The following is a 23,747-nucleotide window of genomic DNA, read 5'->3' as shown; positions in this document are numbered from 1 at the left end:
GCTGCCCCATGTGTTAGTAATATAGAATGCATGAATTTCAAATTTTGTATGGTTCATGATGACTTAATTTTGTTTTGTTTTCATGATCGGGTGTGAAATGATTTGTCTATTGATAGACAAAAGGTACAGTGAAAACCATTTTCAATTTTCTGAGAAAATTACATTTCATTGATTTTTTATCATTCGCTATGTAGGAATGCTGCTCGCATATGACGTCACAAATCAAATAATTGAAATTCTAATAACTTTTTAATTATTTGATGAATTCTTCTCAAACCTTCCGCAAAATATATATTTTTTTTTCCTGCTATTTTGACAATAAACTTTTTGTCAGGGTGAACTTCCCCTTTAAGTAAAACTGAAGTTATCACGTTTACAAGGAAAAGTTAACGGACAGACAGACGGATAGACACCGAACGTGATACCATACTACGTCCCATCCTAGTATGGGTGTATAAAAATTATTTTCCCTATTCAAATTGTACATAATAGACTATACAGGGGTGTATGGCAGTCATTTTGAATATCAAGGAAATCTCATTATTTTGTAAAAAATTGTGTTTTCAGACTTTATTTCATCCCTGGGTGGGTCATAATTAAAGCATTTTATGGTTAACCTCAAATAGTCTGGATAATGTGGCTAATAGATAAAAGCAGTTCAGAAATAAAACATTTCACCTTTGCAGAATAGGAAATACCCCGTAGTATACATGTAGCTGATTGTCATGGTGAGAAATGATACCTTCAACCACAATATTTGAGTCCCATTCATGAATTCAATAATTAGAAGTAATAAACTAAAGCAAATAGCATACTCCTGAGAGCAGCACTTATGTCTTATAGTCCTTGATGTATCATGAATTGAAATAAACCACATCTATGATTTTTAATGAAACCAAAAATCCATCTTTTCATCAAGGCACTCAAAGCAATTTTCAACACTCCTATGAAATATCTTCCCATTGTTTTATCTACAATAGTGGTGAGGTCACTCTGTTTTATTTTCAAAATGTTTATTCATGGTTCAATAAAAATTTGGGTAAATTTTATTCAACAGAATATTTTTTTTAATTTGGTCCTGGGATATTATTTATACCGTGTTTACACGCTGCATCGGCTTGGGGTGCAGCCGGTGCAGACTCGCCTTTGTTTATGAGTGTAATAAACACGATTAACTTGCACTGGCTCAGACACGGCAACTTTGCTCTGCCAAAATAGTAGGATCAGAACTGCAAGCCGGTACAGACAGAATTTTTCTCTGTGTAAACACGAAGCAGACTCTGCACTGGCAATTAGCGCGCTTTTCATGATGTAAATTCTATCCACTGATCTGTGTTTTTGCCCTGTGAGCCGATTCTGACCCGCGAGCTGGGGCAGCATGTAAACACAACAGAGAAAAATCCACTCGCGTGTTAGCATGGTATAGGCTACATTTCACATTTTCATTATTTTTCTAATCAATTTTCCATATACTTGGTTTCAAATCCATTTTCATAATTTGGGGTCACTAGTAGGGTGATTCCATACGTGTCGTACGGGACATTTAGAGAACATTTGACAGTTTTTGACAAGAAAAAACAAAAAATATTCCAGTAACTATAGGTGGTCATCAACTACTACCAGAGTGTAAGAAAAACCAAGACTTAACATGACTTGAATTCACATCCTGTATAATACAGATTAAAAATAGTAATGTGTCGTACGGACGCAGAAAAAGTGGCTTTTTTAGAAACCTCAAGTTTGTACTCAAAATTCTGTGAGTTGGGCAGATAAATTTCATAGAAACTGAACTCAAATTGACACTCAATTACCCAAGAACAAACACATTTATAAAAGAAAGCAAAATAAACATTCATGAATAAATAAAGCAAATTATAATTTTCGAGAACATTGTGGCGTACGGGACATTCAAAATGTGTCGTACGGGACATTTCTATACTGAAGCCAAACTTTCTTACTTTATGTCACTTTGACTTCTTCAATCACATTATTTGGCTGATGATAATGATAATCCTATCAAACTAAGACATTCATTAGGTTAGAAACCGCTATTAGGTGAATATTTCTGTCAATATATCATAAACAAAATAATGTGTCGTACGGGACAATTGTGTGTCGTACAGGACACTTGTGTGTCGTACGGGACACTTGTGTGTTGTACAGGCACTTGCGTGTTGTACTTGGCAGCCTGAATAAATAAACATGAACTTTTTATCAATCAGAAGGAACATTGCCCCTAAATTTTTGCTTATTTATGAAAAAATCTTTTGATAAGTAGTCATTCAGGACAATACAATTAAGCAACCTCAATATATACAATTGGGAGCAATATGTTATAATTTTTTCATGATGGGAAATGTACAAGTGTTCACAGCATTTTTACGAGCTGAAAAACTTCAGGTTTTGTGTGAAGTTATTTAATTGATGATTTACAAACACTAAACAATGAATGAATGAAATTTTGTGTAAATTATGGGGCTAAAATGTTATAATTCTTTTTAATAAAATGTATATCTACATGATATATGGCACAACTGTCACTTTTTTTGCTTTTTTTTTGGTCACAATTTTTCTTTCTAAAGAAATGCGGTTCTACTTTTTCAAACCCATCTGCATTATTTCATGAAACCATATGGTTTGTCTTATTTTTCAGATTTTTTTTACAACTTGAAAAAAGTAAGGAGTTTCAATACTGTATTTAAGAAATAGTGGTCATCAAGGGAAGTCCAAATAGATGATCATGATGATCGATATGTATTTTTTTATAATAATTCCACATTAGCATGCAAGAGGAAGTCATCTTCCAGGCTAGGTTGAAATAATTATAAAAGTTTTCTTTTCATGCTCAATGAAAAGAAATTAACCTGCTCTGATCAGTGAAAATCACCAGTTTAGCTGAAGGGATTCACAAAATAATAAGCCTACATGAAATCAATTAAAATGTTTAGAATCACCTATTTCATGTTCTATGGAGATAAACAAAGTACTTTTTCAGTTCACTTTATGTTAAATCAATTAAATGAATTTAAATATGCCTGCTATTTTTGGTTTCTGAATCCAAATCCTGCAATTAAATGCATTATTATATTGTGTGTCGTACGGGACATGTCCCGTACGACACAGCGTGTGTCATACGGGACAACTTTTAATAGGACAATAATTGAAAAATGAAGGGCAGTAATTAGATCCTTATGGGATAAATCGATCACCCATGGGTCAAACAAAGAGAAACTGATTTTATGAAATTGCATCATCAAAAATAAAATTGTAGGAAAAACTTTTGCATTGTCATGTGTCGTACGGGACATTGCCAAAAATAGGTTCGGAAAAATCAGGGCTGCCCCTATTATGGATCATGAAAATGTTGTAGATATTATTTGGAACCATCAATGATATATTATTCTATTGACCTGCAATACTTTCAATCTTCTCTTGCTTTGCAAATAATTGTTTCAGGCGGAATTTTTACTTGACTATTCATTGAGCAAAATTATTGAAAATTTAAAATTCCATTGTTCTCCCCCCAAAAAAACTATATCTGTCTTCACTTTTGGTTAAAACTCATAATTTTCATAAAATTTAGGTATCATAGTAAAATATTACACTACTTATGACTTATTGAAAGCATGTTGAAATTTATGATATTTTTGAAGTTCTAGTGTGGAATCGCCCAGTAATATCCTTATTTTCACATACATCCCATTTCATTTTTGTTTTCATACAACATATTTAGTGGCTTACTTTTCTTACAACTTTGGTTTCATTTTAGTATTATCCACGTTTTGGATATCCTTATTAACACACTAGTAATATCCTTATTTTCACATACATCCCATTTCATTTTTGTTTTCATACAACATATTTAGTGGTTTACTTTTCTTACAACTTTGGTTTCATTTTTGTATTATCCACGTTCTGGCCTGTGTGAAATACCCCTTTTGACCCATAAAAAACCCATTGGGTAAAAGTACAATCACATCAAGCTATTTACTATTCTCTCCAAATCAGGATGGTAGAAAGGTTTTAGATTACAGCCATTCGTGACTAATTGGTGTGAATTCCGCTCAAATCCTTTCCATTTGTCATCAATTGGAAGCAGACCTAGAGTTTACATACTTTGCAAGTTGTATTCAGGCACTGGGAAATGAGGATGGGCAACGACAAGAGCGGATGAAATCATATACTCACTTTTTCTTTGATCTATAAAAAGCAATTACACTATCCATTTTTTAAATATAAAATTGCTTCGAAAAGGAAGATTTAAAAAGGCCGTTTTAGGAATTCATAGAGATGATAGGTACATGTATCTCATTAAATGAATCAACTGATACAAGGGCGAAGTGTGAGCCCAATTTTTTTTTTAAATATTAAGATCTTAAGACTGAATTTTCAGAGCACTTTTTGTAATCATTATGCATATATGCATAAAGTGTGGGCTGAAAATTATTAATATACTTAAATACATGTATTTAGACCTGAAATTGGGATTTTTTAAGAAGTAAAGTAATCCCAAGATGCGTATCTTAATGCAAGCACAAGGGGTGAGCTGAAATTTATTTACATATCTGAAAGGGGAAAATTTTAAGGACTATTTCTAGGAATTCATGAAAAGGACACGTATCTCATCGGCGTAATGCAAGTGCGAAGAGCATAGTGCTGTTGTCGATAGGCCTCATATCGACATTGATGTCGACATACGAAGGATTTTCAATGTTTCCGACATGTCGACATGCACGCACCCACATCGACATGCAAACATAAAATAAAAAGGGGTCTAGCCTAAAGTCACGAGTATAAAGCTTAGCTGAAAAGTTGGAAGCTTTTATCCACAGTAAGTGGCGCGATTAAAAGGTTTATTCAGCTATAAAGCAGCACATTAAATGAAAAAAGAATACCTGCGAGCTGCGCGGCAGCAGAAATACGTCAGTGCCTGATTCGAGTGTGGGCCGGCTTGCCCGATCGAGCTGCCGCGCCCCTCGACTCGACGATCGTGAGCGTAGCGTAGCCGTAGTAGCATTCACCATACCCATCCATATGTACCCATCGCTATTCACCGTGCTTGATAATACTTTGCTCCTCAATGCATTACTTTTCACATAAACGTTTTTGTCAAAGTTGTGACCGCCGCAATTGAGCGCTTAATTCAAATCACGAAGTCACAGAAAACTTCCCTTCCTTCGTTTGGAGATCGTTGCACGGATCGCCGCGGAAGTGATACTGAAATTATCGGTCGATTTTCATTATTTTTTACTGTCAATTTGAGGAGCTTGCGTTTGCAGCACATGTGTACCAGCGTATAATACGCAATGATCACTATTATAATTGGTGATTCTCAAATTGGCTCCGAGTGTTATTGCGCAATGCTTTCGAGACCGGATCGTGGTATAAAACTTGATTCTCCGGCCAGAAAAAGATGTGGATTAAATCGGTGATTTTGAAAGTGAATTCACTCTAGAAAATATGTTTTCCCGAACTGAGCCTGTATTATATAGATATAGATCTAGTGTGGGGATATTCTTCGTGTCAAGGTGAATACGTTTGATTGAGAGTGTTATGTTCCATGATCGAATGATTTTTTTTGTTAGGGAGCTTAGGCTAAATTACGGTCCCTTTTTCATGTCGACATTGTCGATGTCGGGATTAATTTTTAAGCGACATGTCGACATGGATTTTTGTTCCCGACAACAGCACTAGAAGAGCAGGCCGGTTTTATTTGTGTATCCTCACCGAAAAAGGTATATCTTAAACTGATTGTATTTGAAAAATAATGAAGAGTAACGCATCAAAAATGCAAAACTTCAGAGCAAGGGATGAAAAGTTATGATACATGTATTTTTGTTTGAAAAAGGATTATTTGTTGGAATTAATGAAGAGAATAAACTATCACTATCAAATCAAAAGTTAGCATGAATATATTCATCCCTGGGTAAAGACATGCAAAATTCATTTTCTATATGAGTTGGAAACTGCATTACCATGGTAATAGCATAGGATGGGGGTATTAAATAATCTCCTTCAGTAGTATTCCTTTTCTGCAGCTTTATCCCTTTGTCTTTTCCCTTCATTTTTTTTCTTTTCTTTATTTGCGCCCGGGACATGTGTCCCCTCCCCTGCCTTGGCATTCAGCCATTCATACAGTACAATTCTGAGTTGCTACAGCAACACATGTTTTTAGCATGTGTTAAACCAGGAACGTGAGAGGGAAAACATACACCATTGTGTTTCATGTAAACTGTGATATCAAAATATTCAAAACTGCTGTAGAACAGTTGTAATCTGTTTCACTTGCACTTTGATACCTTTGCTCCACTGGAAGTCGAATGCATAGCCTATTACTTTTTCTTTTGGTCATTAAAAGAACAAAATGGAAATTTAATATTAGTGCATGCATAATGAGAAAGTTACACAGCTTTTAGCTTTAATAGTTTTAAGTTTGATCATTTCACAAAACAGTCATATCATTACTGTAAATTTTGCAAATGAGGAGCCAATGAGAGCAACCATTTTCACACTAGAATATGTTCTGAAAGGTGTTTCAAACACTTAATTGCATTAAAACAATTATTTTATATAATAATAATAATTGTATATTGACCAAGATACTGTTTTGTAAAAATAAGCAAAACTATTTACAAAAAATCATAAATTTCTTGTTTTACATAAAATTTTCATGATATTTTCATTGCTATATTTGTCTGATTTTTTTTCTATTCGTTTGAATCAACTTGTTGGGGGTAGACCACCTTTAAAGCCTGTGTATAGCTTTGGTAAAGGGGTCAATAATGTGATTGATAATCGAATATTGTCTAATATGACAGTCTTTCTGAAGCGTAGAGACCGTTAGATATTTTTCCAACTGCACTTCTCTGAGAAAATTTCAAATATTCAAATCTTGGATATATAGCGCCCTCTCTCGGCGATGCTTGTTTTAAATAAAAAAATGGGCATTCAAGCACTTATCTTATAAATTTAGTGATTAGATATCCACAAGTTACAGACAAAGAACATATCTTGAAAGTTTCAGCCCATTCCATGATTTGGAATAGGATTTAATTGAAAGACAAAAACACACAGATATTTTAATTTGATCGGGTGACCCGATCAAGTTAAATTTCCATGTAAAATCGCAAAATTTATCCTGTAAAACACATTTTCATTTCATATCCTCCACATCATAACTGTTATAGGGCATATCCATTCATATTAGCTAGCAATGAATTGGAATAGTGATAGGTGCATTTTGGTGGATTTACCAAAACTATACACAAGCTTTAAAGGGGAATCCAACCCAAATAAAAACTTGTTTTTATAAGAAAAAGAAAAATCAAACAAGTTGATAGGTGAAAGTTTGAACAATATTGGACAAATAACAAGAAAGTTATGAATTTTTAAAATTTGTAAATATTGGTAATCACTATACCTATGGAGACTTCAAATTGGCCGCTTATGTGATGTCATAGTGATGTAAGGCAAGGACTACTCTTCCATGTACTTCAATACATATTATGGCTAAAATGTCATTTTCCCCAATAGTTTTATTTCAAATTGTATTTTTCTCTCATGAGGACATACAATATACTACCTGGGTTATATTAAGATTACTGCCCCAGGGGAATGGGTAATTAGGAGAAAACCACAAATCCCTGATAATAAAGTACATGGCCTATGGGAAAGTTGTCCTTGCCCCTTGTCATAATTTACTTACCCAGTTGCCAATTTGATATCTACATGGTATTAGTGATCTCAATTTCAAAGCAGCTATACATTGCTTGTCCGATTTCTTTCAAACTTTCACCATTCTGTTTAATTCATTTTTCTCCTTCTTGACACAACATTGTATGGCCAAGGCTGGATTCCCCTTTAAAAAAAGTTTTGAACACAATATGGAGTAGCAATACTCCTGATCAACAACAGTCATTAGCTTCACATATTACTGCCTGCTAGCTTAATATAGAGAGTAAACATACAGAATTGCTGCTACATGTACATGAATGCTTGTCTGGTTTTCATTATTTGTTTAAAGATGAAGTTCACTCTGACAAAAATTTTTTGTAAAAATAGCAGAAAAAACAATATTGGTGAGGGTTTGAGGAAAATACATGTATCAAAGATTAAGAAAGTTATTAGAAATTGGATTTGTGACATCATAAACAAGCAGCTACCCCATAAAATTTAAATTTTTGATGGTTTGTGATGACTTTGTTTTCTTTTTAGGAACGGGTGTGAAATGATTTGACTATTATTATACTGACGGTAGAGTAAAACTTTTCTTCGAATATGACATTTCATTGAATTTTTACCATACGATATGTAGGAAAGCTGCTCACATATGATGTCACAAGTCAAATAATTAACATTCTAATAATTTTTTCTCTTTGATGGATTGTTTTCAAACCTGCAATATTTTATATCATTTTTTCTGCTAGTTTTGCAAAGAAATTTTGTCAGGGTGAACTTCCCCTTTAATAACAGAGCTAGAACACTATGGACTGGAGTCCAATCTCACTCCTGATCAACAACAGTCATTAGCTTCAAATCTTACCATCTGCTATAGCTTAGAGAGTAAACATACAGGAGTGCTCTAATCAATAGACCTACAGACAGTAAATCTTCAGGAGGAAATTGGAGAAAGAGGGTGGATGATGGTCTAGTGGTTACCATGACAACAGTGAATGATGTCAGCGAGACCTTGATGGTCATCCAGATACTTGCTAGTAGTACATGCATTTATCAGACTTGTGCATCTATGGGATAAAATGCACATTCCCTACCTAAAATCATTGTCATTTAATGTCATTGTAACATTTGCAATTCATTGGAGAGCTTCTTTGGAGTAAACCAACACAACTACAGTAGTATGTTGATCTTTGAAATTTCAAGACATAAATACAAAGGAATAAGGAATGACTTGTATCATTTTCTCTTCAAATTTACAGGCATACATACACGGAGAAGACCTCCATGTATATGTTTTTTATTAGCATTCAAATGCAAAGGTTAGTTATTTGTAAAATTTGATTAGGGTTTAATATTGCTGTTTTGTTAAAACAAAGAAATGTCAGGTATCTCATTTAACACAAGAACATTTCTTCAATCATTCATAAAGTGAGCAGCTTGCCTTTATGACCCAGACTCCTCTTATACTGGTAATGAGAACTGTATACCATCTACAGACATAAATAATCCAGACCCGTATGATAGACAAAGAAGCAATCAGCAAGATTAGCTCTTCTTAGATTTCAAGGGATGATTACCTCCACCACAATCTCTCTACCAATCTGCATCGATCATCACTCTGTTTTAGAAACATCTATTTTGCTTATTGGACGATTTTGTACCATTAAGGGTAAAAAAAAGGTGATTCAATGAAGACTCTCTTGAAAGTCTGAACAAATTTTCTAAAAAAATGAATAATTTTTTTTATATCACCTCTTCTATTCAAACATCCAAATACATGTTGATTTTCCCCCTTTTAGTTTTTCCTGTCAAAATCTCTAAAACACGTTTTTTTAGAATGGGGATGTACATATGAAAAGTTAATTTTAGATTAATTGAAACATGATGCAGACTTATTCTTTTTGAACATTTGAATGTGTGGGAAAAGTAATATGGGATCCTGAAGATATTAAAATTCAAATTACATTTTTTATCTCAAGGCGGGAATAGAGTATCCTCATATGTCACAAGGAGCAGATTTGTAATATATATGTTCAAAAGCCTTTATAAGAAAAAAAATAACACATTACTGAGGGCACAAATAATTCAACCAACTGTGAAATTAAAATTGCCAGAAGTTTCAATGGATGAAAAGAAATAATAAAGGATCAACCATTTTTTTAAACATGTACAAAGGTCGAAATGTCACAAAATACTCGAACATACATAGTTATTTCACTTTGTCTCTACCAAAGCTTAATAATAGGCAGGCTTAAAACAAAAAGCATAAAAAATATTCAAACTTTCAATCCACTTCATCAACATCATTATTCTTTATTTCACATTTGGCTTGCTGAAATTAAATGAGCATATTAGATCTTAGATACATGTACACTGTATGTAGATGATAATGATACACCTTTAAAGCTTATCTCTTGAAATTTCTGCCCATTTCAAAAGGAAAATACATGTATATAAACCCAAGAGAGGCCTTAGGCAAAATTGTATAGATTTCCTGTTGACCTAACTGCAGATGTTCTTCCCTGGAAATCAAATTAAAATTCAATCCCAGAATTCATATCGCTCTATTATCTTGCCAGAAGGTTGAGGCAGAAGATTTAATTACCTCATTGCTATTCACCTCACACACTGTTATCTTTTTAAATCAATTTGTTTGCTGGAATCTAAAAGTGCACTCCTCAATTTGACATCAAAACAAGCAGATTACTGATCTCCTCTTACATTTTCTCAATCCAAGTAAAATCATAAAGTCAATAGATTACGTGAACACTGATCGAATATTGACAAATGAAATAAAACCATCATAATACCCACAAGGTATCTGAATCTTATACATGTACATTACTACTGTAATTCTTGTATGCCCTACCATTAACAAAGATTTTTTGTTTTTATACTTTCTTGTATATTCTTTTGTGCGAAAAACGAGGGTCTGTGCCTGCAGACTAGGGTCAAAGAAGGTGGTTTCAAACCGCCTCGATCATAAGAATCCCTGTTAAATTACGAGAACTTTTTCAGGCTAAAAAATACCCATTAATTATTCCTGCATTCACATCGCCCCGAAAGATACCCTTCGGGATAAATTCCTGAAGTTAGGAGCATGCGCAGTATGGTCTGATAAGCAGGCAAGGCACGAGATTCAAAACCACTAGCTCAGCAGCCACCCATGGCGCCCACGCCCAACTACACGCTGGGTTAAAGTTCCCGTACATTGCTTTCACATTGCCAAAATACCTGTGACCTTGGAAAATCCCCGCAAAAGTTCTCGTAATTTTGCCAAGTACCTACATGTACATGTACTATTTAGGGGGGATTTTCTTTCGGGGATATTACGCGTAGTTTGCTTTCACATTGCCAATATTACCTGGTATTTTCTGAACGGGTAAATTTCCTGATCAGAAAATAGCTAGAACTGATGAACTTTGAGGCGGTCTGAAACCACCTACATGTAGAGAGAATGTATAATCAACTTACATCAATGGCTCCACATTTCAATGCTTTCTCTCGGATGGCTTCATAATCGTCTCCCTGCCCAACATCAGCCTGTACAAAAGACAAACAAGAACATCACAAACAGGGACTATAATCTGATTTTAAAAGTACTTTTATCAATGAATGTGCTTTTATCACATCCAACCCAATCATGACAAGGTATATTACATTCTACCCTGATTTATTTGCATAATATATTTGTTACTACGGCAACACAAGTATGTGACAATTTTTTTTTGTAAATGTCTAAAAAGTCTCATTATTGAAAAAGGGAGGAAGTATTTTGCTCTGGAATAGAATATGAGAGAAAACACTGAAAAAATCCATCCAAATATTACCATCATGTGCCATACGATGTAAATAAATAAAGACTGTTAAATCATGAAGCTACATGTATGAAGACTCATTACACTCATTTGTTTAAAGGTCAAGTCCACCTCAGAAAAATGTTGATTTGAATCAATATAGAAAAATCATACAAGCACAATGCTGAAACTATCATCAAAATCGGATGTAAAATATGAAAGTTATGACATTTCGAAGTTTCGCTTATTTTTAACAAATTGGTTATATGAACGAGCCAGTTACATCCAAATGAGAGAGTCGATGATGTCACTCAATCACTATTTCTATTGTTTTTTATTGTTTGAATTATACAATATTTTAATTTTTACGAATTTGATGATTAGGACCTTCTTGCCTGTAGCACAAGATGTTAAAATAATGGAATTCCACATGTTCAGGGAGAAATCAAACTTCATTTCACATGACAATGATGAGAAAATCAAAATATTTCATATTTCATATAATAAAATACAAAAGAAATAGTGACTGAGTGATGTCATTAGTTCCGTCATTTGCATACAACCGAGATGTGCATATAACTGTTTTGTGAAATGAAGCGAAACTTCAAAATGTCATAACTTTCTTACATGTATTTTACATCCCATTTTGATGAAATTTTCAGTGTTATGCTTATTGAATTTTTTCTTTTTATTCAAATCAAGTTTTTGTTGGGGTGGACTTGTCCTTTAAGTATCACATGATCGAAGAAAAAAATAGAAAATATGGGTTAATTTTGTTGAAATTATGACATAAACTATAAAAGGCCAAAGTCAAACTAACAATTATAGCCAATATGTGAATTGAAAACAAATGAAGCTAATTGGATAGTTGTGTACGGTACCTTTATCTGAATCTTGCTAGATAATGTACTTCAACTCAATAATATCCCAATAAGTTACAAAGGAACTTCAGAAGATGTTTGTACTCAACTGTATTTTGTCCTTTTTAAAGTGTCTACAAATGTTAGGCATGTAAATATTTACACTGTTCACCAAATACAAGCACAAAAAAAAAATGTAAATTCAGCAGAAAATTGTGATTGAAACAGCAATAAATATTTCAACTCAAACCTTGATATGCTGTTATCTTCTGGACCCACTGATGGATATTTTTAATACTTGAATTGCCTTTTGATAACATTACAGCTGTTACAATGAATTAGCAATTTTCAACATTGTACTCGGTTTTCAGCTAGTATGCATTTATGTAGCAACTCATTGTAGTACATACATGTAGTATGAGAACAATCCAAACTTCACTAAACTTTGGCTCAATATGACTGCTTGAGTTTGGCATTTTATAAACTAATCTATATCCATCAGTCAAAGGTCCATAAACTAAACTCAGCCACTCAGGTGTAACTTACACAATGTATAATTGTATGCATAAATTAATCTGAATTTTCTGGGGCTACCTGCCTTGCACGGGGGGGGGGGGGGGGGGAATTACAAAATGTCCAGGAGAGATCCCCCCTGTATTAGGATTAAGATACTAACTGTATATGCCACTACATCATATCCCTGTTCAATGAGCCAGACGAGGATGCAGGACGTATCTAATCCACCGCTGTAAGCTAGCACAACCTTATTGCCTCCATTGCGTGCTCGTTTGCTTGGAGATTCAGCCATTGTATACTTGGGTTGACAATGGGTCCTTCAATTTGATTCAGAAAGCTTCTACTATGAAGTAGATTTTGATCTGCAAAGAAAGGAGAGGCAAATTCATAGATAGTCAATTTGTTGATAAAATTTATTCTTTTCGAAAAATAAACCTGAACCATACATGTATGAACGGTGCAGCCCCCAAAAAAGGAACCATCCGTAATCCAGCTTGCAAGTATGTATTTCAAATTTGACACGAAATATGTTATGAGTGTGTGTATGTCTCTATTTATTAATATTAACTGTCACTTAAGTGTAGAACTTTAGAGATATCTTGAAATATTACCATAAATTTTATATGTAGGCTTTACAAAGGTTGATCTTTTATGCATGTAGGTTTTTCTATTAAAAAAATAGTGGAATATCCCCCTAAAAGGTGGTAAATTAGAGATGGAAATAAGGATCCATGTCGCTGCACAGGACTGATCATGAAACAACCAAATTTTGCAAACTGAATAAAGGCAGCACACACTGTTCAGTCATTCAGTCCGCAGGTCCACAAAGAGTAGATTAATTTCATCCAAGCATCAGTGATATTCATGACTAGAGGTTTTTTATGAATTGACCCCAAACAGGACAAATATTACAAGCACGAGCTGAAAATATTTGAAATTCACACCTGAAGGGGCATTCTAAGGCTTGTTTTTATAGGAATTCACTAAAATCATACGCATTTCACTCACAAAATCATGCAAGCCCAAGCTGAACATTTTGGATATTCAGACCAGAAAAGTGGACATTTTGGGGATTGTTTTTTAAGAATTCATGAAGAGCAGACATATTTCACCAGTTCACTTATTATGCCAACATAAGCCCAGACTGGACATGTTTTATAATATTCAGACCTTAAAAGGGGGAATCATTTTAAATATTCATGTAAAAGAAGCATGTCACTACCAAAAACAATGATAACTCGAAGTGCGAAGAAATATATTTGGTGTATATTGACTTGAAAACGGGATGTTTTTAATAGTACAACAGGATTTTATCTCAAATAGAAAATGCGAGAACCAGGAATGAACGCATAGGCCCTAAGCAACCTATGTTTCATAAAGCTACGAAAAAAAATTCTTCTTCCCCACGTTTCTCCTTCTTTTTGCATTTTTCTCCTTTTCTTCCGTTCTTTTTGCCAGCCGATGGGGGGGGGGGAGGCACATGCCCCCTCCCCATAGTTACGCCACTGCTACTGCTAGCAATACTGAAGGGGTCTAGTGATCGTAAGCCGATACTTCGACTAGTCTACATGTAGACTTTCAGACCCTTCACTAGACAGGAATAACCGTCGTTTCTGGGGATTTATTCAACAATTTCTGACATTTTACTGTAATCCCCATTCACCGACGGTAAAGTGTCCGTGTGGGCTCCCATTTGTTATAACACCAGCACTTTTGTCCGACCAGAGTCCAAAGTTTGGGGTTATATAACACATCGAGGTTAAAATCTAAGGATATGTAAACTACAAATTAAAAATATTTAATTATTCAATTTTAAAATACTTTAAATGATATAGATGAAAATGCATGAAAATTATACTTTACCGATGTTTAGTTGGGAAAAGCACAGCTTATCGATCCAAATTAAGGCAGCCAAACTATGAAATATTTACAAACGAACGGAGAGGGCGTCAACAATATACGAATGTGATATCGATATTGCATTCCACCAGCACACCTACAAGGCAATAATACGATACGATACACTCACGAAGACAAACGATAATAGTTATAATCGCGATATATCGAGACATTAACGATAATGACGTCATTCAAGATGGCAACTTGCAAGAAAAACCGTCAGGTCAGGAGAAAATGTCTTAGATGACAGATTTCTCAATCATCCAGTGGATTTTTTTCAACTACTCTGGTCCAAGGTATGCAATTACTTAAAGGTCAAGTCCACCTCAGAAAAATGTTGATTTAAATCAAAAGAGAAAAATCAGACAAGCACAATGCTGAAAATTTCATCAAAATCGGATGTAAAATAAGAAAGTTATGACATTTCAAATTTTCGCTTATTTTCAACGAAATAGTTATGAACTAGGCCTGAGTCGAAACGGTTCCCCGACCGGGCCCCGCCCGTCGCCCTAAAACCCGGTTTTACTTTTTCGAGTTTCGGGTTTTCCACATACAATAACTGCCCATAAAATCCTTTATCATTCCTCAGTGTTTTGATTTCAAACATTCTCCTACCTTCTCAAATCACTGTCATGTACTTTGTGACCAGTTAACCGCCTTTGTGCTCATGCGAAAGCAGCGAAACTTGTAAACTTCATGACCAAAAGACAGAAGTATGTCAACGTCAAATCAATTTGGAAGAGCCGCGCCGATCTACGGCCAGCTGTGCCAGCCTTGCCTACGCCACATCGCTGGCGCACCTACCGTACCCACGCCTGTATCTCTGGCCTGAGCACGCAGTTGCGCTGAAGCGGCAAGTGTGTGCGGCCGAATGAGTAACATTATCTAGAAATACGTGTAGTTTCAAATCTAATGCGAATAATGGAAGAATTTATCATTCCATTTGACAATCAATTGCAATGACTTTGAACTTGAAGGGCCCAACGTCTAAACAAATTTGGTTTTAGATGAAATAGACTAACAACGGCCTATGGGAAGTTTTGTAATCATGCTTCTCGTCGAAGAAAATGGAATATGATAAATTCGGACGAGAAGGAAGAAGAGTATAAAAGAAAAAATCTGTGACCCTATGCCAGACGAGAGACCTCGCTCAGGGGAGCTCAGATTACGAATTTAGGGTCGTGCTCAATAATGCAGCGGGCAGACATAATCCATATGTTTGGCAAGACAGAACAAGCGGAAGGCGTTCATGTTAATGTCTCCCCTTTGCATGAACGCACGTGCTCTGCTTGTTCAGTCCAGGGACCTAACCTTTCTTTTTTCGGTTTCTGGAGTGTGGTTTCGTTCTTGGGGCAATATTATGTAATGTGTTAGGTCATGTACTCTGTTATCATGTTTCGTTCAAGTTCAGAAGCGTTTTGCCCTGGCTTATCACGAAATTCTTTATTTCTCTTCACTACTATTTTGATCCTATCCTAGGCCCTAGCTAGAAATGCAACTCTGACACTACTTATTTTTACAATGGCGATCGTATTCGTTTGATCATTTTGATGGTATTCATAAGTGGTTTTCAAAAAAATAATAAAATTTACTAGATAACTAGTATATTGTTAATAAATGAGTTTTGACTTTTGAACAATGGCAAATTGGCAATGATTAATGAAAATGACGAATATGATGATGATAATGATAAGATAATGATGATGAATGATGGTGGCAGCGGTGGTAGTGATGATGATGTTATCAACTGAATCATGGTTGCAATGATGATGGTGGTCACTGCCTGAATGGTGAAATTGGTGATGATGATCATGAATTGTGATTTTGGAGATGGCCATGCGTGGAAAGTGATGATGACTGTGATGAGAAATGAGAATGATGATGATGTTGCAAAAATAAAATCAAGAGCTACATGTGGTTTGGAGTTTGGACAAAGACAGTCATTTCAATGACGGGAAGGCAAAAGTTGAACATGAGGTGCATGGCTGTTAAATCAAAGGGCAGACATAATCCTATTCCATTGTTTATGTTGTGTGCAAAAAAAAATCTCTTTCGTCCATGTGGTTTTTTCGGGCCTTTTTGGCACATCCCGCCCCGCCCGCCCCCCTCTTTCTCCTCTCCCCGCTCTCTTGCACTCTGCTCATTGCACTGTGCGATATCCAGAATCATGACTGGGCGAGTTTAATTTGAGGTCGGTGTGTTTGCTAGCACATGCGTAGATCTTTCTCCTAGGTTATATTATAACCTTGTTCATTGAATGAGTGATGGACCCCCAACCTCTTCAGTCTATGTATGGTGAGTGGAGCTCAGCAGAACAACCAAAATACAGAGACTGAAGCTTTTGGTCTAACCCTTCACTGACTTAATAAACCAATATGGATCCACTCATTCAACGAACAAGGTTATAATATAACCTTGTTCTCAGTTATATCTCCATGTGTGGCAAAATAAGGGTGGCAATGTTTGGCTTATTTTCTCTTTTTCTTTGGGGCAAATGCTTGATTGTTTTACACTGACAGTTTCCATCACACTTATCATTCATCCAACTTGGCTCTTGTTTAAATTTGATTCTTTAAAATATTTTTTTCTTAATTAAAAATAGAGATTGAAAAATGTAAATTTTCTTTCCATATTACTTTCCACCAATAGAGGGCGTACACAAAATATGCCCAAAATTCAAGTTTTTGAGCGCACTGGTGAATACAAAAAATATTCCCAAGTTACTAATGAAAAAAAAATTGCAACTGTATGGAAATTAGTAATTTTGGTCACAAAAGTGATATTTCAATGATTTTTCAAAGTGTGTGCTTTCTACAGCATATATTGGCATACCCATAGTCCTACCTGTAGATTCCCCACAGGCAGGATTGGTTGCAGCAGGGAAGTACTTCCCTGGTTGCAGTAAACAAGTGCCCGTGGCAAGACTCGACGTACTTCTACTATTATTGAAGTTTGAACCTTTGAACCCTTCTTGTGTCATGTGAGTGACTGTCGCATAATTTTAAAGGAACTCTCTCCCATTCACTCACTGTTGCTATATGACCTTTATTGGTTAGTGTTCAGCAAAAGCCTTTTGAAAACGTATTAAACAAATTTGCAGTATTATTGTAATTTTGCACTAATCTGGCCTCTCACTCTCAGCTCAGGCGATGAGCACACTATGATAGGGCAAGTCTACAGCAGCGCAATGGGCAAGCACTGCCTTCGCTTCGGGCCGCGAGGCCAGGTGCGAAGCTTCTTACATGTTCGCTGGTGGCCGTGGAACAGGACGAGCCCGGACTCCAGAAGTAGCTGTAACTTGTAAAAGATCATGTTCATGGACAAAATAGGGCTAAGATTAGGAATAAGGTAACAGAACTACGTCTACGGTAATATTAAGTCTGGCCAACTTTACCTATCACGTGTGATCCGCAATTGAAGATTCTCTCAGCTGCTTCGACTTTCCTAATCGTGCAAATTTACAGAAGATGATGCAACGACAACGAACCGTAAACCACTGAATGCTGGTACAGTGCCGCCGTTCGCGTTGTCGGGCGCGGGCCGGGCAGCGCCGCCGGGGCCGCGCGGGGGCATGCACAGCGCGCGCTAAAGCCAAGCATGTCGTCCGCCCGGGATGTGGGAGGACCTGTGCACCTGGGGAGGAATAAACCCCCGATCCGACAGACCCCCGACCACGTGGGCGAAGCGCAAGCAGCCCAGCTGAGCGTGACTTTGGTGTGTCTATATATGGGTGGTGGTGGTGACCCGGGGGGGGGGGGGCCACTTCCATTCACGAGTGGATACCATGCGCGACCATGGGGTCTCGAAAAGCACCCTAAACACGTAATTTCCATATTCTGAAAATGCACCCCTTAATTAACAAGTATTGGCGTGTGAAACCCTACCCTTAACAAGTATTGGAAACAAAACGATACTCTTGGCAAATATTCCCTGAAATGAACCCCTAAACAAGTACAGGAATGTTTTATTGTTACGGGTCCTTTAATTGGTTGTCGGCTTTACCTTATTTGATTTAGTACGACCCCACCTTCTACACCTCGCACAAATAGGACTCTAAACACGTAGTGTTGGGGCAAAAAGGACATCCTTTATAAAACATTTTAATTTTGTTTTATCATCCCCGCAAATCAGCCTAAACACGTAATTTTCCTAGCGAAATAGATACCCTTTTTTCATTATTTTTGTGTTTTTGACACCCTTTTCACGTTACGTACGTAACGTGCCCTATCGTGAAAAGGACATCCTTTTAATTAATTTACGTGTTTTTTTTGGTCGCGCATGGTATCCACTCGTCAATGTAAGTGCCCCCCCCCCGGGGGTGGTGATGAGTGATGATGATGACGACGACGATGATGATGATGGTGGTGGTGGTGATGATGATGATATCGATGCTAAGTAGTGGTGGTAATGGTGGTAGCGCAGAGGATGATGGGGCAAAATTTGGATTAAGCATCTTTATCTTCTTTTCAAACATTTTCTTCTATAGAACATAAGATTTGTAAAGAAACACGTAGGCCTATTAGGTTTTGGAAACTTATTAGTTACATTATCATGAAACTTTCCAGAAACGTTATGAGATGCGGTTAAAAGAAATCTCCTTCGGCCCCTCCTGTATTTTAAAAAATTATTTATTCATTTACTATCTTATTTACAATTCCCCCAAAGTCTTATTACCGCAACAAACAGATGCAGATAGTAAGACCATGACAGGGGCGGCGGAACCTAGGAAAAAAATAATAGAATAAAAATCCCCGTACTACGGGGATTTATTTCAAAATGGAAAATGCCCTTTTTTCAAAATGAGTTAAATGTCCCCTTTTTAAAATGAAATATACTTTTTGAGGTAAAACATAATACATTTTAGGTTAGAATTTTTTTTACTCGGGCTTCGCGCTCGCCGCATTAAGTTATTCGTCCTGTTCATGGTTACAAAAATGCATAGAATGTCTAGTTTTCAGGTTGGAATGTTATACATTTATGGCTCGTGTTTCGCGCTCGCATCAATTATTGTTCATTAAGGTACTCTTCTGTTCCAGGTTATACAGTGCTTAGAATATCCAGTTTTCAGTTGAGAAATCACATTTTTGGGCTCGTGCTTCGCTCTCGCATCTTGTTCATACAAAAATGCCTATATTTAATGTCCAGTTTTCTGGTTAGAATATCACAAATTTTCAGCTCGCACTTCGCGCTAGCATTATTCGATTGAATTAGTCCGTATCCTATTCATGACTCACTAAACGCAGTCTTTAAAAGGTTCCTTTACTGGTCAGTACTATTAAAAAGAATCAGCTCGCGCTCGCGTTATTTTTTATTTTAATTCACATCCTTTGTTTTCATGATTACAAAAACTGCTCGGAATGCGAAATTTCCAAAAGTTTGAGCTCGTGATTCGCACTTGCACCATCTCGCAAGAGTGACTAGTAATAATAGGTCCATCGTATTGACCAAAAAGTGAATTTTACAACTTCAGATTAGAAAAACTTTCGCTCGTTGGTAAAACTTAATTACTACAAAACACAAATTACTTCTTCACACAGATGACAATCTCGTGAAAATATCCGTTTGTACCAAAATGCTCTTTTTGGCATATAAATGCCTTTTGGGGGGCTACCCCCCCCAAAAAAAAACCCGAAGAAACGTTTCGCCACCCTTGCCATTTGAAGCTCTGAATACGATCAGAGTAGTAAATAAACCAGTGACGACATCGCGGTAGCGTGCTTTGATTGGTCAGATAATTTCATGGAGCCCCTATCATAGAGGTGGATTAATCCACCTTTATGGCCCCAATGTTCCCTCTGCTCCTCTTTCTGCTGTTGTGATCTTTAGCGCCCCCACGTGAATATTGTGAGACAGTTTCCATGTTTTCATAATCTACTTAAGACGGGAATTTCCGCTATAGGGTTGATCCTTCTGAAATTGGTGTTTTTTTATTGTCTTATACCTACATAGCAGAGCGATAATTTAGGCGCCGCTTTTCCGACGGTGTCGTCGTTCGTAGTGAAATCTATAACCGTTGAAGGTTGTTCATGTTGTTGCTGTTGATTGGTTTTTAACGGCGTTTTCATTAAATGCACCAATCTAAATTGTCACTATCATGCACTAGCGTACCTATTGGGGGGGGGGGCAGACTGACGAGTCACAATTTACTCATGTAAGGGAGGTACCCCTGACGAGTCACAACTGATCCCTGACGAGCCACAAGTGCCCCCCCCCCCCCCTTGAAACTTGATGAGACTTTTTTTCGTGCGAAATGTCCTTTATTTGCGGTTGAAGACCTTTTTTTTTCGCTTGTCAAATTGTTTGGCGGATGAATTTGCCCCCCTTTGGAAATCCTGGGTACGCCACTGCTGCCATGGGGAGGGTATGATGACTTGTTGGTCCAGCAGCAATTTCTTAGACACTTAAGACAATATTTTAAGGAAATTGAATTTAATTTCAATCTTCAAATTCACGTGTTCCTTGGAACAACAATAAATTACATCACTTCAAGACATAAAATATGGAAAAGTATTCAAAATAAACCAATCATCGAATTCAACGGAGATCAGACCTTGAAATACAATCCAGTAATGCAGCCATTCCTGATTATTCCTGCATGATCAATTCATCTGACTAAAGAATTATCAATGTATCCAGATATAGCCCATTCATTTGGAACATGATCTGGAGAACTTATAGGTAATATTAAAATCAACTCGTTGACCGTCTAACATGGTCGAAGTCCTCCGACGTTCGCCTTGACTGACTCAACTTGACTAGTGTAGACCTGTATACATCATACTGTATTATAGCTTATATCGGGTCTATACACCTCTACGCTTGAGAAACGCCTTCAATCAATGGACATAACATGACATAACGTCGTCCTTAAAACTGTCGACATCCACGTCAACGCCATCTACAGATAATAAAATACCAAGGTATAAATGACAAGAACAATCAAGAATATTCAGCCTATTTCCATAAAACAACTTCTGATTTCTAGTTACATTATGACAAGCAAAAGTTGATACAAAGCAACATTCACTTTGGACATGTTGGAAAAGGAACAATTAATATCTTTGACAATTAAAGATAATATCAAACTTACAATTATGTTCTTTAAAATGTTTGCAATAATATACCTCAGCTTCAAATCAAATGGCCATTTAGATCATCTCCTTAATCCATTTAAAGGAAAGCACAATCCTATAAATGCAAGTCAATCATTAATGATTTATTTGAATGATTGCAATGTAGCCAAAACGTGATTTGCTTCTTCATATAGCTCTTAAACAATTTCCCTAATAAAACTATTATAAAGAAGTAACAATTCAAATTCACTTACAGTTCAACTGCATGGTGACAAGAAAGCTTAGGAGACCGGAGCAGCCCATGTCCAGTAAAGACAAAAAATGAGGTGCAACATATAGCTAGAAAATTAATAACTGCAACGCCTTGTTTCTAGATGTACAGCCTAAACATGCTGTCGTCGCCCGACCCTGTCGGCCTAGCTCATGAATGTTTTTGTTTGTGTTATCATTGTATATACTTTTAAAACAAAATATTCATGCGATATGAATGAAGTTTGTTAATAACTTCAAATCCAAATCCATGCTACCAAACCCTTGCAGGCTATAGCTGATGTGGCTGCTCCGACATGTTAAGAGAGAACTCGGGAGGTTTTGCCTCCGGCTGATAAGCTTCAAGTGACATCTAAGTTCTAACTAGTTAGGGTTCCTCTCATATAAGAATTCCAACCATCCTAGCATTGAATAGGGATCAGAATTTAGAACTTGCAAGAGAGCCTGAGTTATGCAAGGTTATGGAACACACAAAGAGACTATGCTAAAAGCCAACTGCACTGCATAACTCTGGGCCCCCCCCCAAAAAAAAAAAATTCTTGACCAAGACAAACTATTTGGGTAACTGGCATAGATAGACATAGCTTGCAAGAAAAATGATCTTGTAATAATTATCACCCTAATGCTTTTTTTTAAATTTTAACTATTTCTAGTGGATAAGGCCTTATATTTAAGGAGATTTTGAGAAATATAAGGCTGTTAATTTATTGGTAAGAAAAAATGTTTGCATCACCCAATCAAAATTATAGCTATAATTCATTATTATGTATATATGGATTCTGTTTTTACTTTGAATTGCTTATGATGTTGAGTTATTTTCTTGAGTTGCAGGGCGCCTTTGGAAAGCAGTTTTGCATAACTGAACAGGCCTACCCTGCAATACAAAATAAATAAAACTAATTAATTAATTAATCAACGGACCCCTTATGCAATAAGACAGTATAGTCATCATCGAAGAACACACAAATCAATGCATAAGGTGGAACTAATGGTATCGAACATTAAAAATATAAGCAGAAAAGGATTATCTTAATCATCCAAAGTCAATGACAATTTATAACAATCTGTTGTGCCACGAACGCACAATATTATCATTATGTGAATAAGATACTGCTGGTTTATGTTTCTTATTCATAATATAATCAAATTCCAGGCAATAATTTTGCAAAATAATCTGTAAAATATTTACATTAGATTTGCAGATTTGTCACTCTATTTTTACATAGCGTTAACCCTGCTAATAAGCATCTTTTGGCCGCTTTGCGCATTTTCACATCGCTGAAAATCAGAACACCAACTTTACATATCCACAACAGTATTGGAATATCATAAATAAACATAACGGTCTTAATATTCACATTATCTGGTTGAAAATAGATAATACATGTCGCTATGATCGTCGAAATAAGTATAACCGAAGCCAAGTTCAGAAGGTTTAACACATTCAGGAGTCCTCTTAACTTCACACGGTTGCGATCTTGTTCCTCTCGGGTTGCAACTCCATTTTGGTCCATTTGATTCGGAACCATTGCTGCCAATCGCCGATTTACCCGAGCATGTAATATGGCAATGTACATAAGTGCAAAGTTTAAACTGATGGTTACAACGATAGGCACAGAAACACAAATTATGACAATGACAACGAACATAAATTG

General features: G+C 36.1%; 1 protein-coding gene across 1 annotated transcript in view; it reads right to left on the bottom strand.

Annotated features, from left to right (window-relative positions):
- Positions 1 to 18,277, bottom strand: part of LOC121428509 (argininosuccinate synthase-like) — a 43,113-nt gene extending 24,836 nt beyond the window's left edge. The window contains exons 1-3 of the mRNA XM_041625168.1: positions 18,144 to 18,277; positions 13,011 to 13,212; positions 11,152 to 11,220 (exon numbers count right to left, since the gene is read on the bottom strand). Coding sequence (XP_041481102.1) covers positions 11,152 to 11,220; positions 13,011 to 13,142 — 201 coding nt within the window. The 5' untranslated portion in view covers positions 13,143 to 13,212; positions 18,144 to 18,277. The remainder of the gene's footprint in view (positions 1 to 11,151; positions 11,221 to 13,010; positions 13,213 to 18,143) is intronic.
- Positions 18,278 to 23,747: the final 5,470 nt, after the last annotated feature.

This window comes from Lytechinus variegatus, chromosome 15 (genome assembly GCF_018143015.1).
Source record: "Lytechinus variegatus isolate NC3 chromosome 15, Lvar_3.0, whole genome shotgun sequence".
In the NCBI taxonomy this organism is placed as follows: domain Eukaryota; kingdom Metazoa; phylum Echinodermata; class Echinoidea; order Temnopleuroida; family Toxopneustidae; genus Lytechinus; species Lytechinus variegatus.
Note: the sequence above shows the minus strand (reverse complement) of the source record. Positions and strands in the feature narration are given on the sequence as shown.